General features: G+C 41.8%; 1 protein-coding gene across 11 annotated transcripts in view; it reads right to left on the bottom strand.

Moving 5' to 3' along the window:
* Positions 1-18,079, bottom strand: part of Rbms3 (RNA binding motif single stranded interacting protein 3) — a 767,889-nt gene that overhangs the window by 375,194 nt on the left and 374,616 nt on the right. For all 11 annotated transcript variants that reach the window (XM_076917936.1, XM_076917932.1, XM_076917931.1 and 8 more), the window contains exon 4: positions 4,774-4,865. In XM_076917936.1, coding sequence (XP_076774051.1) covers positions 4,774-4,865 — 92 coding nt within the window. The remainder of the gene's footprint in view (positions 1-4,773; positions 4,866-18,079) is intronic.

Raw genomic sequence — 18,079 nt, forward strand, 5'->3', positions numbered from 1 at the left:
CCAAATTCTTTGTGGATTTCCAAAATTCTTTCAGTAACCCTACATTCTGAAACACCATGTTATGATCAAAGATCATTAGTGATACTTTAATAGCAAATCCAAGTTTACACAAAGAGGGGTGCCGCAACAAGAAGTCAAAGCCAAATGCATGCTTTCAGCCTACATTCTTAATCATCGTGCGTTGATAAAATTCTTAAAATTTGCTTTTGCTCATGAAACGAAGTGATAATTTGAATTTGTGTTAATGGTTACTTACTTAGTGTAGTTTGCCATGGTCTGAAGGAGAAATGTCCCCTATAGGCTCCAGTATCTAAACACAGGTTCCACAGTTGGTGGCATTCTTTGACGGAGTGATGTTTCACTATTGGGTCCTATGAGAGTTCAGAACCTCTCCCTACTTTCAGTTCCTGGTTTCCACTTCATGTTCACTGCAGCAGATGTAACAGCTCAGCTTCCTCTCCTGACATCATGCCTGCCTCTTGCTACCATTCCTCCCCACTATAAAAGACTCTGGAGCTATAACCCAAAATAAACTCTTCCATGTTTTGTTGCTTGGTTGGTTGGTTTTCTGTTTTTTTTTTTTTTTTTTTTTTTTTTTTTTTTTTTGGTATGTGGTGTTTTATCACAGCAACAGAAATGTAGCCAATGCATTGATGAATTACTATACCCTGGCTAATTCCCTATTCGGTTCTTTGTGGAGGTGCCAGTTGGCACTCTCACAGGCACACACCTGAAGACATTAGCTAAGGGAAGCAACTCTCACAGTTTCAAGATGGTGCCAGGTTGCTATTGGGAACCGAATTACAGGTGGTATCTTTTTTTTTTTAAATTTACTTTAATTTATATGACTCTGTGTGTGTGTGTGTGTGTGTTTGTTTGTTTGTGTATTTGTGTATTTGTGTGTGTGTGTGTGTGTGTGTGTGTGTATGTATCTGTTCCTCTGTCCATCTATCTCTCTCTATGTGAAGATACATGAATGTGAGTGCAGGTGCCAATAGTATCAGAAAAGAGAGTCAGATCCCCCTGGAATTGGAGTTATAGCTGCCCGTGACTAGCCTACTGAAGCAAGAATTGGGAACTGAACTCAGGTCCTCTGCAAGAGCAGTGTGCACTCTTGACCACTGAGCCATCTCTCCAGCCCCAGAAGGCATTTTCCTTTTAAAATCCTAAAGGTTTTTAAGATGTCACACCATAACCGACGGAGTGGGACACCGATAAGAACAAGGTTGCAAGAGGCGATCGGTGCATACTTAGATGGTAAAATATATACCGCAAGAAACACACACCCCGCAGACTGCAGGCTTATACGATAATAAATAATAGTTATCGCCAGGACAAAGGAGAGAATGCCGTGAAATCCAATAGCTCAGTGAGAAATCTGCTAATACAGGTGGCCAAGCTTGTTCCATTTCATTGTCAAACGGAGGCTATTTATTTTCTTCTGGGTAGTTAAATTACAGAGTCATTTATTGCTGAAACTTTTCCAGTGGGCAGATGGGAATGTAAAGCAGGCTTTGGGCTCAAACTTACTGAGAAAAAGGAGTGAGGATTTATTTCACAGACAGCACAACTAAAACTGTAAAATCCTTCAGCAAGTCTGCGACAGAATGACTCCTCACACACAGCCCAGTCAAGCACTCCAGGGTTTGTGCCTTGGAGATGGGACAAGGGCCAGAGCGGTGACTAAACTGAATGATCCCTTCTGAGGCTCTTTAAATGATTGCCAGTGTAAACACTTTCCTTACTTAGTAATAGGTCAGTGATTGGTGTGTGTGTGTGTGTGTGTGTGTGTGTGTGTGTGTGTACATGAGAGCGAGAAAGAGACAGACAGACAGACAGAGGATTCCTTATATACAAAAGTCTGAAAATATTAAAGTCAATGTCAACTTTTTGCCTGTTTTAATACAAAAACCTAAGCATTATTTACCTATCATCTATCTATCTATCTATCTATCTATCTATCTATCTATCTATCTATTATCTACCTATTATCTATCATCTGTATGACCATTTTTTCATCTATCTCTTTATCTTTTCAGAATTTAGAGACAACTCTCTGTTTATTATTTATAAACCATTGCTATCTGATAGCTTCTAAAATATAATTAGAAACTTATATTTAGAAAGTTTATAAATAGAATGGAACAAAGACTTTCCAATAACCATTTTCTTTTAAAAATATATTATTTAATTGTATGTATGTATGTATGTATGTATGTATGTGTATGTGTCTTCTATGTGTGTCTTTCTCTGTGTGATGAATACACACATGCATAATATGCATATAAATATGATGGACAATTCTGGTCTGTCTATTTTCTACTTCCACCATGTATGACAAGGAGCTCAAGCTTACATCCCCAGTTTCACAGCAGGTATATTTATCTCCTTAGCCACCCTTCAGTGTTTCCATTTGTTTGTTTCTTAAAAGAAAAAAAATACCTTATTTTAAAACTTTCTCTCTCTCTCTCTCTCTTTCTCTGTCTCTCTCTCTCACTCTCTCTCTCTCTCTGTGTATGTGTGTGTGTGTGTGTGTGTGTGTGTGAGAGAGAGAGAGAGAGAGAGAGAGAGAGAGAGAGAGAGAGAGTCTGTGTGTCTGTGTGTGGGTATGAGCACTTGACTTTGAGAGTTCTTAGAGGCTAGAAGAGGGCATTGGATCCCTTGGAGCTGGAGTTACAGAAAGTTAGTTGGATGCTGGGAAACAAACCCAGGTCCTATATAAGAGACACAAGTACTTTTAACCAGAGAGCCATTCCTCCAGCCCCCACAAATATATTGTTTTCAAAGACTTATTTCTAATTTTCAAAAATGTATATGCCTCTGGGATACATATACATGTGTACACAATGCATGCACATATGCATGTGTACACTTGAGTGCAGTTCCTGCATAGGCCAGAAGAGAGGATCAGGTCCCCAACCCTGGAGTTACTTGAGGTAGTGAACTGCCTAACTTGGATGCTGGGAACTAGATGGAGTCCTCTATAAGGACAGCAAGTGCTTTTAACCACAGAGCCATCTCTGCAGCCCCACTCCCTTCTCTTTCTTAAGCATTTTCATAATCATGTCTCAACTCAACCAACAGCCACGCTTGATCACTTGTTTCCTGGGTACAGGAAATTGCTACTTCAGTTGTCATTGACTCTTGCCAAATAACCTTTAAACCAGGACATGCATGCAATTTCCTGATTAATTAAAAGTATTAACTTCATCAATCTTAATTCCTGACCAAATCTAAAGCTTCCAGGCATAATCCTGACAAAGAACATAATACACAGCTGGGAGAATTCTAATTTATATTACCTTGAATAATGAGGTGAGGGGAAAGGCAATGAGCCCACTATCGTTACCTCAGAGGAAAGTGGCTTGCAAGAGACCGTGAACAGATGTGATCCACACACACTGGTCAGAACGCAGCCACAGCTGCTAGGAGAAAATCCTCTAGAGGTCTGAGGCTGATGCTGGAAGATCTTACCAGAGAGTGTACACGATCATAACACAAGACAAAGGGCTGGAGCACCAGCTAACTCCATCATTACATCACTTATTTCTATGGCAACAGGGCTGGGGAAACTAGAAACACAAGCAGGGGACAGATGCCCAAGATTTCAAGGTCTGTTGCCTGTGGCATCTAACAGTTTGAAGATCTAGGGATTATAAGTTCAGAATTATTAACAGAAAAAATGTTCTAAACTTAGAGTGTTTATCACAACCCCAAATGGCTGCCAGTAGAGCATCAGTGTCTTTAACATCCAAATGTTTTCAGAGATATTTTAGCTGTTTATTCTTACTTTTTCTCTCTTTCTTCTTCTTTTTTGTTTTTGTCTTGGAGAGAGGGTCTCACTTTGTAGCCCTGGCTATTGAATACAGCAGGCTGTCCTTGAATTCACAGACATCTGTCTGCCACTGCTTCCAGAGTGCTGGGATTAAAGTGCCCAACAACAACTAGTTTATATTATCATGATACTATTTCATTAGAGTCCCAAATTAAAATGGAGACAATGACATGGTATACATTATTCCCAGGATCCAGGATATTATCTTACGGAATAGGCCGATTCTTCTAACACTATGGTAACCATGACACAAAATGATCAGGAGCAATTTCACGTTGACATAAAAATTCATCACAATTCCACATGCAAGGTCCCAGACAACACATACTATGTAGCCACAAATAATTACTGAAATGACGAATACCAAGAAAAGTGCACTCCAGGTAAACCCTGGGTATGTACACCAAAGTAAAAAATCCATCATTACAGACAGAGGACACCAGCAATAAGCCCGCATGAATCTGAGAAAAAGCTATCATCTGAGAAACAGCCCCCACACATGGAAGAAATAAGAAAGTTTTTAGTACACATGAAATCAATGATAACTTTCTGTAGTACACCCAAACCCTAATGACTAGGAAATTTCTAGACACCAGTACATATATGTATATTGACTCCAACACTGCTGACTAGGAAAGTTCTAGACTCTCATCCATGCATATCTCATTTTTCAGGCAAAACAGAGCCCTCCACATATATCCTTTAAATACCATGTCACTACAACCAAAGAGGTCATTTATAACTACACACCAAATCAGGGAGATGATAACAAGCCGAGTCTATCACATTGTTCATTTTCCTTAACCATTGATCACAAAAAGAATGTAAACCATAATTTGGGGTCTGCTCAATGCAAGGGACTAATATTTGATCACACACAGATACATACACACAAAGGCAGACCATGTGCACAGACTCTCTTGTCTAAGCAGGCTTACCTTGGCCATCTGTGCTTGCACGCCATTTGCCTTCAAGGATGCCACTGCTTTCTGTGCGGCTGCAGGACTATCAAAATCTACAAAACCATAACCTGCCAAAATACAAAATCTGGCATTAGTTATCACAGGCAGGCAGACACACACTTCAAACTTACAGTCATCTCTGAATTAATTTCTTTCAAACAAAACTTGGCTGGATCCAAAGGCTCTTATATCTGTGGTCCTGAGTAATTTTAAGCCTTATCTCAGTATCTCTAGATAGGAGGTTGTTAATACATTTTTCCAGAGCACTTTATAGACTGGGTGTGCAAGGTGAAGCCCATTTAACACTAACCTGGCAGTTAAGGCAACACCTTGCTTCATTGTGTTCTTTCTGTTACAGAATTGCTGCAAGAGGGAGGAAGAGAAAACCCTGGAAATCCATACATAAGTGTCTGGAGCTAAAATACACTTTGCAGGGCTTTAAAAACCCTGATACTCATAAAAACCACAAGAACTGGTAAGTGTGACAGTTAATGTTAACTCTCAACTTGATGAAATCTAGAATCACCTGGGAGAAGGACCTCTGAGTACATCTGTGGGGATTACCTTCTTTATGATAGTAACATGGGAAGACCCCTCTTAATTGTGGGTAAGAACATTCACTGGGAGGGGATCGGATCATGTAAAATAAAAACCAGATAAGCACTTGAGGTATGTGCTTTTTCTGTTCCTTGACTGCATATATGATGTGAGCAGCTGCTTTAAACTCCTGCCACCGTGACTCCTCTGCCTTGAGGACTGTGCCTGGAACTAAGCCAGAATAAACCCTTTCGTGGTTGAGTTGCTTTTCCAAGGGTGAATTATCACAGGAACATGTAAAGAAGCCAAGACACTAAGGCTATTGTTGGATGCTGTAATAGTGCTTGTCCTACAGCAGGCAGCCAATAGATACATCTTGGTTGTACAAATAAATAAAGGTTGTGGGTTAGAGTAGGACTTTGAACCTACTTTTACTTGACCATGCTTCTCAGTTCAACTGGTTGATTTTTTTAATATTTTGAAAAAAGTAATTTGATGGATACATGTTCAAGTCTCAAAAAGTAAACACTGAATGACTATCTTGCTTACGTGGGGGCATGAATTTATGGTTCTGTTTGTGTGCATAAGTAAGTACATATAAAAGGTCGGGGAAATAACCAAAACCAAATAGTTGATAAGACTCAACAAAGGAGAGTGCACACCTGTGATTCTAGTATTACTGAGATAGAATCAAGAGAATGAGGAGTTCAAGGTCAGTTTTGGCTACCTATTGAGTTTAGGGCTAGCCTAAGGTACTTGATATTATGTCTTGAGGAAAAAAAAAAAGAAAGAAAGACAGTAGCAACTGTGGGTGTGTAGGTATGTAGTGCATTGTGGTTTGAATGTGAATGTCCCCCACAGGCTAATGTGTTTTTATACTTGACTGCCAGAAGGTGGTGCTGTTTGAAGAGGTTGCAGAACCTCTAGGAGATGGCACCTTGCTGGAGGAAGTGTATCACTGGGAGTTAGAGTTGGGGAATTTGTAGCCTGTCCCTACTTGCTGTCCAATCTCAGCCTCCTGTATGAAGGTGATATGTGATCAGTCAGCTGCCTGCTCCTGCTACCATGTCTTCCATCCCTAATGCTGTGTCTTCTCCAGCATGACATACTCTATCCCTCTGGCAGTAAAGACCAAAATAAGCACTTTCTCTCATCAGTTGATTTTTGTCAAGGAATTTATCACACCAAACAGAAAAACATACTAACACACATCCATACACTCATTACAAATATCAGATATGATGATATGATATACATTGTATATAGTGTCTTTTTTATACATAGCACATACAAACATATACATACATATATGTGTGTAATATATATATGTGTGTGTGTGTGTGTGTGAATGTGTGTGTGTTCCTAAAAAGCCTATGAATGTATCAGCACACCTTCTCATCCATAAAGACAGGTATCTGTCTTTTATTTTGAAACTTGGCTTATTCGGGGCTCTGGGCCTACAACTGAGGCAAACACACCATTTGTGTGCTATCATCCACCTCCAAATAAGAGTGTTTGGGAATTCAATTACCAAGTTGTTTCTTTTAATTAACTTTTTAATTTTCTCCCCTCGAATCTTGTCTTGGTTTTTTTCCTCCCTCCCAGCATGTTATCCCAAAGTGAACTGGCTACACAGCAGCATACCAGCAAAACACTCTCACAAACTGGGGCCAGGGAGGCTGTCATGTTTGTGCTTCTCATACATATGGAAGTGCGTTCTGCAAGGGCTGGTAATTCTTCTCTCCAGGTGATAAGATAAAGTGGCAAGAAAAGCAGAAGGAGAAAGAAAAGTCAAGAACCAGAGTTATAGGCAAAGGCACAAAGCTCCAAACTTACACGTCATTGCCCACAGGACAGGTCTTGTTCTGAGGGCTTAAAGTATTAGTACTTAATGAAGTCATCATTGTGTTCTATAATTCTGACCTCAGATCCATTGTACAGGGAAACCAAGGCACAGGTGAACTTACACAACTCTCCCAAATCACCAAAGCTGCTAAAGGGCAGGGCCACGATTCGAACCCAAGTCTGCATAGACGTTAGTCAAATCATAGAAAGAACTGTTTCTAGTCCCCCTTGAAGCCTGAGCCTCTGATACCCCTCAGAGAAGGGACTGAAAAGTCCTTGGAGTTTGAAGTTAGAAAACAAGTTGTCACAATTCCAAGAAAGCCTTACTCCACCTCATTCTCTTTGCATGTGGCTTCCTGGGGAACCTGGGCTTGTATTGCATCTCTTTATGGGAGGTGTGGACAAGGGGGCTAGAGCTGACCTTCATTCAGCTGGAGCTCATTCTGCCTTCTGGTAGTGAAGCTCTCCCTCATGTACTTGACTCAGCATGCTATATAATGTGGGGAAAACAACAGCCCCAGTTCCCACTCTAATGTGGCTTATTATTAGAGAGAGACATGACAGAATGGCCATACTGAAAAATCTGCAGCTCTCTAGTGTCATGCCTTCCTTGATATAAAGGAGAACAGGAAACATATAGGGTGTGCATGTTGATTTCTCAGGACTGAAAAGCCACCGAGAAGCTCTCTTTCTAACCAGAGACTGGACGGTGGTGGAGAAGGTTGGCAGTCAAGATGAAGTACTATGGCAGCAATCCAGAAGAAAGGCAGCTGGCCACTCCACACTGACGGAGATGGAGGAAGTGAGGGAAGACAAACAGGGTGTGATGATTGACGGATCCATCTGGCAGTAAGGGAAGGATGGATGACACGGATTGTTGCTTAGTCGGATTACGTTTTTCTTTGCCATAAGCCTCTGAGTGAGGGACCTGTGGTTTACTGAAGTGAAGAGACTGGAGGAGGATTCACCAGGAGTGAGGGAAGACTGAAGATACATTCATTCAAAACAACTGTGAGAATCTATGCAGTCATATTGCAGTTGGTTATTGTGATGGTTAGCTCTGAATGTCCTCATAACACAATAGAGAGGAGAATTCTGGAATAGATTCTCCATGAGGGGTTGTCTACATCAAGTTACCTGTGGGAATGACTGTTCAGGAATTTCCCTGATTATGTCACCTTATGTGGGAAGATCCATCTCACTATGGGCGGCTCCACTCCCTAAGCAGGGATCTCTAAATTGTATAAGGGTGAAGTAAAAGAGTAGGGAAAAAAATGAATGTTTTTATTGCTGTCTGCTTTGGATCATGGATACAGCAAGACATCACGTTTCTGCTGTTACCTTCCTGCTAGGATGAGTTGACATAAACTCCTTCTCTCACCTAAGTTGGCTTTGTCAGGTATTTCAACACAGAAACAGGAAACAAAACTGACACAGAGACATATTAGGCTGGCACCTGGTAAAATAAGCGAAGATTATAAATACATATTAAATGGACAACAACTTAAAAATGCTAGTTATAGAAAGAGAAAAACCTGATCTAGAATAGGTTTAGATTTCAACTTAAACAACTTTGGCCTGTAGGTCTCAGAAGCAAGTTTGCAAGGAAGAGAGACCAAAGGAGAACCAGAGAGGGTGACAGACACAAACAGGAAGATGTCCTCTCATAGCCAGGCAAGAAAGGGTCCCAAGAGGAAAAGAGAAACAGCCATGGCAAATGCAGGAGCCATGCTATGCATGGAAGTGTGTGAAAATGCCCAGTGCCTTTAAAAAACACAGATGTCTGGGAAATGTTAAAGTCTGAAGCTTGCCCAGTAAGAGGAGTAAGTAGAAGGAGTAGAAGAGGGAGGGAGGAGGTGTAAATAGGCTTTATAAAAGGAAGTTAGCTTGGTTAATGGGGAGTGGTTGAGAGACAAAATTAGATAGCAGAAGATACGGAGTCAATGGTGGGGGGTTGTATGCATGTGAGTACATATGTATTCAAACAAACATGTGTGTGGAACTCAACGCTCAACCCAGGTGTCATTCCTCAACCTTAGGTGTCATTGCTCGACCTTAGGTGTCATTCCTCAACCTTAGGTGTCATTGCTCGACCTTGGGTGATGTGGTAGGACCCATCTACCTTGTTTATTGAGACATGGTATCTAATGCACATGGGACTTACTGTGTAGGCAAGACTGGGTGGCCAGCAAGCCCCGGGGATCTGCCTATCTCCACCTTCTAGCATTGTAATTACAAATACATATCATCATGCCCAGTATTTCATACGGTGGCTGTGAACTGAGCCTAGAGCCTCATTACTGCACTGCAAACACTTTATTGCCTGAGCTATGTCTCCATCCTTCAACTGAATTTTCATTTTCTTTTCAAGATCGTGTGTGTATCTGTAGGTCCTTATTCTTGTGAGAAGTCAAAGTAAATGACTAAAACTCATTTCGGTGATTCAGAAGTACTTACTGACCAACTCCTGGAGCGTATTCTACTTTTTTTTTTTCCTGCGGTTTTGAGTAAGTAGGGAAGTAAGGAAAATCAAGCTGAGAAGAGACCCAAGATTAATGAAAACAAGAAGGTAATTCATAAAATATCCTTTCTGGGAAGGTACAGGCACAGGCACATCTGCACAGACATGAGCATGCTACCCCGGCACCCACAGTCTCTGAAAGGAAGAAGCACCCTGGCTGTGTGAGTTATGTACCTCAGTGCTGTGTGACCTTGTTCTTGACAAAAGCAACTGAAAGGGAATGGCTTATCCTGGCTTTCAGTTCAGGGTGATACATTCCATCATGGTGGGGAAAGCATGGCAGAAAAACAAAAACAAACAAACAAACAAAAAAAAACAAAACAGGAGAAGACCGTTTGCATAGTATCAACAGTTGGGCAGGGAGGGCAGGGAGTAGGCAGGAAGTGGGCTGGTGTAGAAAACCACAAAGCCACTTCAGTGACTTGCTTCCTCTGGCAAGGTTCAATATATCACCCAATCATCACCAAGGATCAAGTGGCCAAACACATGAGCTAAGGGAAGGCATTTAACACCCAACACCAGCTGTCATTTCATCCCATACTCCTAGAGACTGGACTTCACCCAAGCCTGTGTTCAGTAGATTCTTTTCAAAGTATATACAAAGTATCCTTAAAATATAAAAACTTACAGAAGGGACTACTTTGTATACTAATTAACAGATAAAAATCACAATTAAATGTTGATTACAAAAACCAAACAAACAAACCAATGCCAGCACTGCACTATCAGCCATGCCAGTCCCCCATCGTAGTCCTGAATTAGTTTTTTTTTCTTCAGATTGTAGAGGGAGGTGTTGATTCCCTAATTGGTTCTTGATTGTGTCAATAAAGAAGGTGGAAGTTAATTTCTGGGTGAAAGGAAAAAAGGTGGGACTTCCAGGTCCCAGGAGGAAGAGGAGGAGGAAGAAGAGGAGGAGGAAGAAAAGAGGAGGACTTTGGGGACATGCTTTGGAACAGGAGGCAGGCAACAACCATGCAATATCTTGGATAGCTGGAAATGGCAGCCTCTGCCACTTGCAGATGACTGAAATAGGCTAGCTGATGACGTTAGTACAAGGGATTTTTTTACCCTGTGCAACATCAGACTCCTTTCACCTCAAGCCCTACACTCCACACAGTTTATTAGAAAATCTAGGTGTGGCTCTATAGGGGGCTATGCTCCTGTACACACTTAAGCAATTTCCACAAGGGCACCCTGAGTTTTCTCTTGGGAAATTTATGACTGAATTCTGGGGAAAAGGATGGACCCCCACACCTGTGAGGATGGCTCCAAGCCAACAAGAAGCAAAAGATTTTACATATAGACTTAGAATGAAGAGAGTGTGGCAACTCGAGTTGTGGGACGTACATGTATACTTTTACTGGTTTAAGAGAGAGTCCAGAGGTCGAAGTGTCTCGAGAAACCTTGAAAGATACTTCCATTCTGGAGGTAAACATGGCATTTCAGGGGTTTCTCAGGGTAAGAGCTACATCACAGTCGGAAGAAAACAAAATGAAATACAAGGCTGGCTCTAATAAGAAACAGTGATGTGTTGAGTAAAGGATTAAAATTGCTCTAATTTGGTTTCAATTTGCTCCCCGTCCTGACAAATAATTAAGTCTGGTCGTGACCACCTCTGTCCCTGCAGCTGGCAGGGGGAAGGAGGCAGAGCAATCCCATCCAGCTCAGGGTGCTTTCTACCCTGCAATGCTCCAGGTAAGGCTGGCCAGGACAAACTCTGCTTGGTGGCTATGCTCCCACTTCTATCTTACGTCATCAAATTTGGCCACAGGTTCAAGCCAATTAGATCTGAATGTCACTATACACACACACACACACACACACACACACACACACACACACACACACACACACACACACAGAGCTTGTGTGTTTTTTCTTCCAGATCAGGGGAGACAAGGCTAGCAGCTCAGCAATTAGCCGGAAGTGGAGCGATGGGGGAAAGGAGCTGTGGGATAATTAGGTAATTCTGCAAATTTGGTCCTCTATCCACAGGCTTAATCAATGCTTCCCTGAAAAGCTTTCTACCGTCTGTGCTTACTTAAAGTTTTGTTATTGCATGGTCCTACCTGCAGGATGACCTTCTAGAAAAATAATCTATATTAATTACAGCTTAACTCTATAGTATCACCTGAGGAGCCTTTGTCTGTCTCCTTTCTATCAGTCATAGGTGACATATTCCTGGGACCTTTATTTTTCAAAACCCATTGTGCAAAGATGGGTTTGGAGTTTCATTAAAATCTCTTTATCATATTCAACAATTGATTTTAGATTTCTGTGTTGGCTTCTTTGTACTGACAACTGAACCTGTGTTTTTATTTGTCAAGGTTGGGGTTGTTCTGTGGGGCAGGGTGCAACTGGAGAACCTCCCCCTTGAGGTTGGTGGGAACATCTATAGCCGCCCGGAGCATTTGGTCTCAGAGTTTTAACTGCGTACTGAAGTCTACACCATTTGTGTGGTTCTTTGTCTTGGGGGAAGGCTTCTCAGAGCATAGATGATGAGCCAGCTGTGAGTGAAATGTGACTTCTAAACAGAACAAGTGAATGCTTTGGCTGAGATTGATGTGTGAAACTGAAGTCCTATTCAAATGTATCCATTGGGATACCCAAGATTTCTCCTTCCTCTGTTGTTTATCTCATCGACGGAGACCTAAGACAAACTCATTCTTCCTCTAGCTATAAACTCTCTGAAGCCTTCAGACTTTCTGTAAGGGGTTTCTATGAGCATTTATCAAGAGGAATCCTGACTATATCAGAGGAAGCAAGACAGCAGCACACTGGGATATATGAAAAAGCAAAGACCAAAGTTCAAGCCTGCTCAGGTGTGGAAACGGACAACTCTTAATTGATAGGATAAGAATTCAACTAAGATTATCTCCACCATTGTAATCCTAAATCAATTATACATACATTAGGTTCGAACATAGAATCTCATGATTGCATGTGCTAAAGAAAGAGACTATTTACTGCCTGTACAAAGGGCTACAGAAAACCTAGCATATGGAAAACTAAGGTAGGCAATGATTCATAGAACCGTAGGCAGGCTGTTCCAATCAAGTTCCCTGAACATCCTGATATCACCATGTCAGAAACGGTAATACAAGGTATTAACCTTTAGAAGAAGATTTCCCAGCTTTGGAGATGCTTTGAACCATGATGTGTCTTTCCTATCATTAACTTCATTAAGTGTCTACTTCAAAGGTGGACGGAAAAGATTAGGTACCGTAAGAAAAATAAAGACAGCTTAAACGGGTCCAGGGTTTATGTATTGTCAAGTTGATAACTTTACATGTGGTAAAGGTCACCACACTTTGCATGAGTGAAGGTATATAGCAAATAGGGAGTGGAGATCTTTTTGGTCAGTAGGAGGACTTGGTGCTGAAACATAATGGTCTGAGTTCAAATCTCCAGCATCCATGTACAGCCCAGCATGGCTGTGTATGCTCTAAACTCAGTGTTGTAAGGGAGGGGACAGGAGGATCACAGGAGCCTGCTGGTTCAAAGGAATAAGGTGAGAGAGAGAGAGAGAGAGAGAGAGAGAGAGAGAGAGAGAGAGAGACAGAGACAGAGACAGAGAGAGACAGAGAGAGACAGAGAGAGACAGAGAGACAGAGAAAGAGATTCCCAATATCAGCCTCTGGCCCCTGAGTACACAAAGGCAAGCACACCCCTACACTTGCCTACATGTAGACACAAATAAGCTGATAATCCAAACAACCCTCACACAAAGTTCTTTCACACTTACTTCACATTGATTTTTGTATGCACAGTTTTGTCCAATGTAGATTAGTCACCAATCTAGGTGAGTCACAATGAGAGTAATGCACACATGGTGTGTGTGTGTGTGTGTGTGTGTGTGTGTGATACCTTTCTGCATCCTATTTTATATGTACATATGAGTTAGATCAGGAGGTAGGTATAGAAAATTACTGCTATAATACCTGGAAAGGACAAGCAAACCACTGTTTCCAGGTGCAGGTAAAAAAAAAAAAAAACCTACAATTTGTGAATAAAACAAACAAAAGCAAAAGTGAAGGCTGGACACAAGACAGGGTTTTCTAGTCTGGCAGAATAAAACAGTTACAAAGACAGATAAACTCAGCCAGTGAAGCAATTGGCTTTCAAGTACCACTTGAAAATGGGATGCTCTCTCTGTTTATTGTACCTGAGAAATCATACTGTGCTAGACCCAAGTTCAGATGGGTCATCACGTATAGATGATTTTTTTAAAATGGGAGAAATTACTACTTCTAACCAAGAGTCAAAACTAGGATCCAGATCATCATTTCGGAGCTGGGTGAAATGCCCAAGAGTTATTAAGACTCAATGTACATACAGTTTGCCTATGCGTCTTCTGGGCCAGCTACTATTTTATTGCATGGCAGAGATTCAAGAAGCAGCCAATGTAGGTATAACTGTCAGACCAACCGGCAGGAAACCTCCCTTTGCTGACAGGCTGTGTTCAAAGATATCTGTGAATTGTTGGAGCAATGCACCTCTTCCATTGGAATAGAGGGAAGGTAACACTTGAACAATGGGTGCAGGAGCAGGCCTGGGGTACTCACAAAACAATCCCACTCGGTTTGTGACTATCATAGAAGCATGTAGACAGTATGGCTGGAGAACACAGGGTGTTCCTCATGCCAGGCTGTGGGTAATTGGCTGGGAACGCTCTGGGTTCCTCCAGCTGGAAGTTAGGCCCAGCTGCTGTGGCTCCATGGCTCCTCACAGCGCGGCCTCCAACACAAGAAAGTCCTTGGGTTTCCAAAACGGGTTTATTGACATGACAGATGGTGGATAGATCTGGATGCACCACCCCACCCCTAAAACCCAGGGCAGTCCTGAGATAAATAGGAAAGGAAAAAGGGGGAGGGGCTGGGGAGGAATGCTTAATTGGCTCCACCCTCTGGCCTTCAGGTACCTCATTAGTATGTAAATCTCTCTAGGGCCCTGAGGCCTGTTAATCATGCCCTCTACCTGTGCCCTATGTGATTGAAGGGTGTAGGTTGAATGGAGATTAGACCTTGTGTCCATGGCCTGACAGAAACAGGCTGTAAGAACACTGTCAGTGCAGGTCTATAGACTGCAGGCCACTGTAGGCAGAAATGGTTATAATCTAAGCCCTGACTGCCCATTGCCCTCTCTCTCCCCTTGATTCAGCCTTACAACAGGCAGAGCTACAGTTCTCCCAGGCACAGAGCAGAGGTACTGGTCTTAGTGAGCAAGCACAGATTGGAGGGGAACCACTGCCAAGCTGTGGTACTGTGTTTTATATTTAGACTCAGTCAATCCCCAGAATGGCTGGTGTGGGATGCTCAGAATCAACACCCATCCTCAGAATCCACCAGCATGCAGGAAGAGAAAGCAAAGCCCACAAAGGGGACTATTTTAAGAAGAAGCCTCATACACACTTCTTCGGTTCTCATTTTCTTCTTTTATCCATTATTTGTGTGCATGTGTGTGGGACATGTACACATGCATGTATGGCTATGTGAGTGTGGTACATATTCAGGTATATGTATGGCTATGGGAATGTGGTATATGTATACATGTATGTGTGGCTATGTAAATGTGTTGTATGTACATATGTATTTGTGGCTATGGGAATGTGGTATATGTATGTATACATGTATGTGTGGCTATGTAAATGTGTTGTATGTACATATGTATTTGTGGCTATGTGAATGTGGTATATGTATGTATACATGTATGTGTGGCTATGTAAATGTGTTGTATGTACATATGTATTTGTGGCTATGTGAATGTGGTATATGTATACATGTATGTGTGGCTATGTAAATGTGTTGTATGTACATATGTATTTGTGGCTATGGGAATGTGGTATATGTATGTATACATGTATGTGTGGCTATGTAAATGTGGTAAACATACACATGTATATATGGCTATGTGAATGTGTTGTACATGCACATGTATAAGTGGCTGTATGAATGTATATGTACACATGTGTGTATGGCAATGTGAATGTGTTCAGACTTCTTAGAGGAAAATGCTGGGCATCCTGATCTACTACTACTCTTATAATTCCCTTTCAACAAGGCCGTCTTGTGGAGCCTGACCCCTAGGCTGGAAGACAGCAAGTTTCAGAAATCCTCTTGTCTCCACCCCTCACAGTGTTGAGGTCTCTGGTATGAGACTTTTTATTCAGCTCGTGAATGGTAACTGAGTTCCTCTGTGTTTTCAAAGCTTCTCTCCAGCTCCATGGTGGTTATTGTTTGTGTGTGGTTTGTTTCCTGAGCCTGGGTTTCATTACAGAGCCCAGGTTGGCCTGAAATGTCTCAGTTTTCTTTTTTACTCTAGTTGATTCTTTATGTGTGCATGTTGAGGGGGTGAGTGTGGCAGATAAGGAGTTGGTTCTCCTTCCACTTCCGCCTTAGTCCCAGGAATTGAACTCAGATCATTACTCGGTGCCATTAAGTAGCTGGGCTATGTTCCTAGCTCAAGTTATATAATCTTATTTTAGGAATATTAAGGACCAGGAGTCATCTCAGATAAAATACCTGCTGTACAAGCATGACCTTGGATCCTAGCTTTTGTGTCAAAGCCGGATGGATGTGGTGGTTTCAAAGCCAGATGTGATGGTTTCTATAATCCCAACCCTCGGTATGGGGAGACACAAAGGTGCCTGGATTTCATCGACTAAATCACTGAGCATCAGTTCATTGAGAGACACTGTCTCAAAAACTGAGGCAGAAAGAAACCCATGAAGACACAACATCAGCCTCTGGCTTCCACATGCACAGGTGTCCATCCACCACATAAACATGTAACACCTCCCAAACACAGACAAAGATTTAGCTAATATAAAAATAACATGTATAAAGCTGTTGCACAGACAGATGGCTAATTAAATTTCATTCTTTCACTTGAACCAAAGTGGTACCAGATCCTGCACACAGTTTTCTCCTCTCCTCTCACAGTGATGTCCTTAGATCCATCTCCCAGGCATTACAGAAAATGATCAGTATCTTAGGAGAGACAATTTGAGGGCTGTGGAAGGAAGAGGACACTAAGAAGATATGCTCTGACCTCACACTTATCTCTAACTTCAAAATAAAATTCTCCTCAACAGTTGAAGGCATGTTTACCAGGAGGAAAATTTACTGAAAATTATGAATTGATGTGTACATGGTCATACAATGGTATCATTCTTTTTTCAAGTTACTTTAGTGTGTGTTATTGCTTAGGCATGCTCATGCATATGGTTAAAAGGTCAGAGGTCAGCTTGAGGGATTCTACTCACTCCTTCTATCAAGTGGGTTCCAGGGATCAAACTGAGGTAACTGAACACCTGGCTCACCAACACTCACCAACAGGAGAGGTGTTACTTTAAATAGCTGGTTATCATATAGCAAGATTATTTCTCTCTCTTCCCTGATCCTTCAACAGAATGTTAAGATCTTAGGGCAGGTTGGTTAAGGTGCACTTTGAGATCTCTATAGTTTAGGGCGTGGGCGCGTGCACACACACACACACACACACACACACACACACCAGATAGTTACAGATAATGATCCTCACAAGGGTCATTATTGGGGTCATTAAATAAAACATTTGTGTGAGCAGAGACCAAAGAATCCTCTTCTCACCACTCCCCTGGAGATTCCTGACCTTCCACTCAAAGAGTAATCTAGAAATCAATGGTATTGGTAATGCTGGGAGGGGTGGGGGTTGGGATTGTTGGATATGCAGCTGTGCAGGCCATCATTGATTTACTGCATTAGTCTTTAAATGATAACATGATCCAAAGTGGCCCCTTAGACATGCACATTGAATACAGAGTTACACAGATGCCCAAGGCGATGGGCAAGATGTTCCATCCAGAAAGTCACCTGCTGTTCCCACAAGATGCCTGGAAGAGCAGGATGCTACCCTATGCAGCCTTTTCCTAATCCCCCAGTTTCCCTACATCCCCTTCTCAAACTCCCCTAAGACTCTACCATGACAGCTACAATACTTTCCAAGGCCATACATCCTCTCCCAAGTCAGCCTGCACTGGGCAAGAGTATTTGTTGGAAAATCATTTGGTATGACCAGAAGGATCCCTTCCTACAATTTGGGTTCAAATCCCACCTCTGCTATTTTATAACAATGAAGCCTTATCACAGAACAGTCAACCAAATGAGAATAATATTACCTAAGGAGAAAACATGCTGGCTGTAGGCATTGAATGATTTAAATGTATTTGAAGAAGCTGGCAGAGTACCAATGGCAGTTCTCTCAGCTTCTCCGACTGAGCTGGAATCCAAGACTCTGGTTAATTTAGTCATCTTTAAATACATGCTCAGAGATGGGCATGATTGACATACTCTCTTCCACATAGAATACACTCTTATGCTTTCAAACACATCACCCTTC

Source organism: Arvicanthis niloticus, chromosome 21 (genome assembly GCF_011762505.2).
Source record: "Arvicanthis niloticus isolate mArvNil1 chromosome 21, mArvNil1.pat.X, whole genome shotgun sequence".
NCBI classification, from domain to species: domain Eukaryota; kingdom Metazoa; phylum Chordata; class Mammalia; order Rodentia; family Muridae; genus Arvicanthis; species Arvicanthis niloticus.